Below are 5125 nucleotides of genomic sequence, written 5' to 3' on the forward strand. Positions count from 1 at the left end.
AAAATGAGCTGATGGCCCTGCTATTAAGCCCAAATGCAGATGCGTCCATGTGTTGCAAAACGCTTAATCTTTTAATTGATCACCTTCTGCATGGCCTGTTTTCCACATAGTTTTTTTTCTCTCCTGCTGCTTGTTACTAGAATCACATTTTGAAGACGACATGAATCGCTTTTCAAATTGCCTGAAAGGCTTGTAAATAGAGCACAAAGGACAAAAGACTAGTTGCATGTTATTGTGCAGATTCCCTTGTGTCTGATAAAACAATTAAATTCATGTAAGGTGAGCTTGTTTAAGAGCCTGAGATGTCTGTGTATCTTATCTACATGTCCAAGTACTTACTATCCTTCCATCCTCATCCTGATCACAGTAGTAATCAGAAAATAAAGTGAGAGCTTGTTCATTGATTTAATTTCACAGTCTTATAGAGCTAAAGTCTATGGAGCAGTGGGAGTTGACTGAAATGTGCAATAGTGGACTACTATTTAAAGATAATTGAACGAGATGCACAACAGTATCAACTACAACTAAACTACATGATCAGTAAATTAATGAATGAACACCTGTTTTTTAATGTTTTTTTCGGCAGCCACCATATGGACTTATCTGAATATCTGCTCCAAAGTCCAGTTCAACATAAAATATTTATAAATAACCCAGCAGGACAAAAATGGGCTGGATTCTTTCATGTTTAATGTTCACAGACAAAATGCAAAAATTGAAACTAGGATTTGCAATAATGTAAAAGAATATGTATTTCCATGGTCATATTAAAGATGTATATAACCACAAAAATCAAAAAAAAAGAAAAAATGAATAAGGCACTGACTCAAAATAAATGACGAAAAAGATTATATACAATAATTAAAAATGTCTGGATTTTCGCTTACATTGACATTCAATTTTAAGATCAAATTTATTGGCAGAAACACAAACCTGCCTTAAGATGAGGTGTGCATCATGGAGTTACTGCTATATTTTCAGTTTGGATTTAGAAAAACTGTTGAAAACTGTTCACCGTCTTTTAAAAGGATTTTCAGAATATTTACCAAGCCTTTACCGTAATTACAAAAGCTATTATCGCTTACTTTTTACACCTTTTCGCCACTAATGCGAAGAGAAAAAATAATAATTGTTTATTGTTTATCTGTAGCGTCCGTTTAATACAACACCCAGAACATTTAACCGAGTCCACTACATTATAACAAAACAGCCCGCAGTGTTGCAGCGGATGTCCACCCTGATTCTGAATAATCGAACTAGAAATCTTGTTATGACGAGACTTGGAATGTAAAACTCTGCTATCTCCCAGCCTTACAAAAAAAGCTTACTTGAATATACTCGTACTCAGGTGTAGTCTGGGGGAGCGTTTGACTTTTATTTATCCTGTCATTCTTTTGCGTTGGTTGGCTCAAAGCTCAGCGGGCTTCACGCCATCATGCAGGAAACCCAGTAGAGAAGATGATGCAGCCTCGCATTCAAAGCTGAGCTCCATGCTGTGGAGACCGGTTCTTAATGCAAGTGGTTAAGACAGCCGTTTGAACTCCGAGAAGCATCTCACCATGATAACAGGATTACAGCCACATGTTGCGTCTAAACAGTAACATTGCATTCACAGGATTTATGTGGTTACTTTTTTTTTAAATCACTCCTTCTGGATTGGAAATGTAAACAGCAAATGCTCCCCGGTAGAAAACACACACACACACACACACACACACACACACACACACACACACACACACACACACACACACACACAATAATAATAATAATAATACTGATAGTAATAATAATAATAATAATAATGATAACAAAAACAATTATGTATTGTTAGATATATTTACAGAAAAAAATATATAAATGATGATTTCATTCAAAACCTGATTTACAAACTCTTCAACAATATCCACACACTGCCAATAACATATACATTTTTCTTAAAGTAGCATGGAGAATGTTGTCTGGAATAAAAGTATAGTAAAACATGGGCAGAGCGCTTTTCCACAGGTTTATTTACATTCATTTGTACACTTATTTCCTCCTGAAAATAAAAGACACAACTGTGATGTTTCAAAATAAAATGTCTAGAGACTCTAAATAATAATAATAATAATAATAATAATAATAATAATAATAGTAACAATAATAATAATAATATAGATAATATAGAGAGTTTGCAAAACATAACAGAATAATTCATAGCCTTTATACAGAGGAAAATTGGCAGTAAAATATAAAAAAAAATTAACAGTGTATTGTACAGCCTGTTCCCCCCTCACTGTAAAACTGCCATTTATATTGGCTAGCTATTTAAAGAAATAAACTTAAAATGATCCTACAGCTGTCTATAGGCTGCATTTACAAAACGCAAAAAATAAACAAACAAAAACAAAAAGCCAAAAAAACAGTGCAGCCTACTATAGTAGATGATCCGGGGAGCAAATGTCATCCTCGATATCCACATCGTCGTCGTTTTCTTCCAGCATATACGAATCCGACTCAAGGCCGTGTTTCAGCTCCTCTACGCTTTTGTCGTTCAGTTCGCTCTCGCTGGAGTTCTCCGCACATCGCTCCATCTCTCCTGTTGCCTTCCGCTCGTCCTGCGCTTTCCTCAGCTGCTTCTTGTGCTTCATCCGCCTGTTCTGAAACCATGTTTTCACCTGTACGTAAGAAACGAAGACGCGCATTAGAGAAGTTTCTATAGCTCTGCTTGTGTGTAAAATATTTATTATTAATAAATATTAATAAATAAATATTAATTTATTATTAAAACTGAAATGTGTTTTCTGTTACTGTAAACTACAGTTTAACATATGGAGTTTCATTCGAGATATGAAACTAATTCTAATTATCCCATATATGTCGTATATAGGGCTAAATAACGCATTGATAATGTAGCTATTGTTTTGTTTTTCTTTCTTTTATGTATTATAAAATAAATTAAAAAAGGGAATAACTCGCTCCACATTTGAGTGTGCGTGTGTGTGTGCGTGTGCGTGTGCGTTCGCGCGCGCGAGCCAACCTGTGTCTCTGACAGGCTCAGCGCAGTGGCCAGTTCCACTCTCTCAGGTGTGGACAGATACCGCTGAATCTCAAACCGCTTTTCCAGCCCGGACAGCTGCGAGTCAGAGAAAACAGTCCGGGCCTTCCTGCGTCTGCAGTGCTTACCCGGTAACTCTGCGTGGTGCTGGAACAAGGCCGGCATCTGCATTCCTGCCGGCAATAAAAAGAGGTGGTTTGTATTATTTGTAATGTTATTGAAGTATTAAGAAAAATCAGAATATATCCCAGAAATAGGATGAATTTGAGTTTGGTGATGAATTCTTTGCCAAGGTAACAAACCTCGCTATTTGTAATAATAATAATGACATATTTAAAAAATGTATATGAAAAAAATAGTAAAACACCTGCATGTTACAATCGGCTTTAAGATTTGAATGCACTTTGCAGAATACAATAATTAAAATACATTCAAAGAAACGCATAATTGAAACGGTTAAGACAAATAAAGGATTCCGAGATTTCTCCTTTTCCTCTAAAGCGTTATTTAAAAACTAGAGGCAATGTCCAGATAACAGCCCGCTGTGTGTGACAGCTTCCTTGTTATCCCAGGCCTCTGCCTCTGCCTCTCCCTTGCTTACCTGACGTAAAGAAGTACTGGTGGTGCTCCGGTTTGTGGAGAGGATGGTGCGGATGTGGGGCTAATATTGGGGTAGGCATCAGTGGGTATCCGTACTCCAGGATGGGCACCCGGGAAGCCAAGGAGCTACAGAACGGCGACGGGATGACCTCTCGCAGGGGCTTGGGCTTGTGCAATAAGATGTCCTCAATGAAAAACGACGTGGACCTCTGTGTGGGTGCCGCAGATGCGTAGTTCATACTCATGGTGTTACTGTGGATGATTATTTCCTTGCCTTTAAACCTGCATCAACACCTGCCTCTTCCCTCCAAGCCTCTGTCAAATTTAAATGTGGACCCTCTGTGTGACCAGTGAATGACACTATGCCGAGCATTCCACAGACACCGGTGGGAGGGCACGTTTGCAATAAGTATTTATTAAGAGACGGTGCCGGATTGGGGATACTGGTTTGCGCATCAGCCAATTAGGGCTTTTGATGGACGGAGGAGAGACGCGGGGGACGAGATTTTCACTCTGATTGGTTCAGACGGATTCCAAGCTGTCTTTTTATTTATTTATTTGTTTATTTATTTTGGTGGGTTTTAAGATAAGGAGCGCACCTGTGAACAGGGTTAATTTGGAAAGCAACTGGGAATCATCGGGTATAGTTGCGCTTAAGTGGTCGCCAAGCAACTACGCAGTTTTTGACTTCTGTCCGAGTGAAAACGTTATTCTGTATTTACCCGAATAGAGGATACTATACAAAATAAATATAACCTACGAACGAGGCCATATTTGTTTCGAAAGTTTTCTTACAGTCTCCAAACAATTCAATCGTTACATTTAATCATGTGTGAAAATGAAGGAGAGGTTTTTTTCTGTCTGTCATAGAATATGAACAAGTAGCCGGGAGCTACGGACGTAAGGCAAGACAAATTGTACATGATGTTTAAACTTCCCTTTGTAGTTCAGGTACAAGCCATTTATTACTTTATTACTGTGCCTGGTAAAAACATTCTGTACTGCTACATAAATATTCACCCACAAACTCTAAAGGACATAAATTCACAAACACATTGCAAAATCATTTTCAAGAAAACAAGATAATAAGGCCACAGTAAAAAAGACATCCAACATGGTACTAACCGTTTGCAATGTTAGGAACATGACTGAACAAAGGTTGTTGCTTTCTGTCATAAAAAAAAAATCAATTAATTAATTTTAAGAATGACTTTTTTCTCATTTATTTAAGCGCGAACGGACCACCTGTAACAACCCTCTGAAAAAGAAGAAATCAACTCCTCAGGAAAAACCGAGTTTTTGATTATTTTAATGACTTTTTGATGAATATGTATGAAATAACTAGACAAATAGCTCATGGTCACAAAATACATTGGTTCAACTGTAATAAAATAAAAATAAATTAAATCATGTGAAAGTACAGATGATGTTGTGGGGAGACCGGTCTCCCCGTGGTGTTTAAGAATTGTGCTGTTTCGCCATTTC

At 37.4% G+C, this 5125-nt stretch overlaps 1 protein-coding gene across 1 annotated transcript; it reads right to left on the reverse strand.

The window, feature by feature from the left end:
- Positions 1-2232: 2232 nt before the first annotated feature.
- bsx (brain-specific homeobox) lies at positions 2233-4008 on the reverse strand. The gene is made up of 3 exons (XM_063488281.1): positions 3642-4008; positions 3023-3213; positions 2233-2660 (listed from the first exon to the last, which is right to left on the reverse strand). The coding sequence occupies exons 1-3, from the start codon at positions 3883-3885 to the stop codon at positions 2418-2420; spliced, it is 678 nt and encodes a 225-aa protein (XP_063344351.1). The 5' UTR covers positions 3886-4008; the 3' UTR covers positions 2233-2417.
- Positions 4009-5125: the final 1117 nt, after the last annotated feature.

This window comes from Pelmatolapia mariae, linkage group LG10_11 (genome assembly GCF_036321145.2).
Source record: "Pelmatolapia mariae isolate MD_Pm_ZW linkage group LG10_11, Pm_UMD_F_2, whole genome shotgun sequence".
In the NCBI taxonomy this organism is placed as follows: Eukaryota; Metazoa; Chordata; class Actinopteri; order Cichliformes; family Cichlidae; genus Pelmatolapia; species Pelmatolapia mariae.

Bases quoted from the DNA above. Each gene is read 5' to 3' on its own strand.
- bsx (XM_063488281.1), bottom strand. From the start codon at position 3,885: ATGAGTATGAACTACGCATCTGCGGCACCCACACAGAGGTCCACGTCG. The intron at 3,214-3,641 runs GTAAGCAAGGGA...TATTGCCGGCAG, and splicing joins CCAGTACTTCTTTACGTCAG to GAATGCAGATGCCGGCCTTG. The intron at 2,661-3,022 runs GTTGGCTCGCGC...TCTTACGTACAG, and splicing joins TGAGCCTGTCAGAGACACAG to GTGAAAACATGGTTTCAGAA.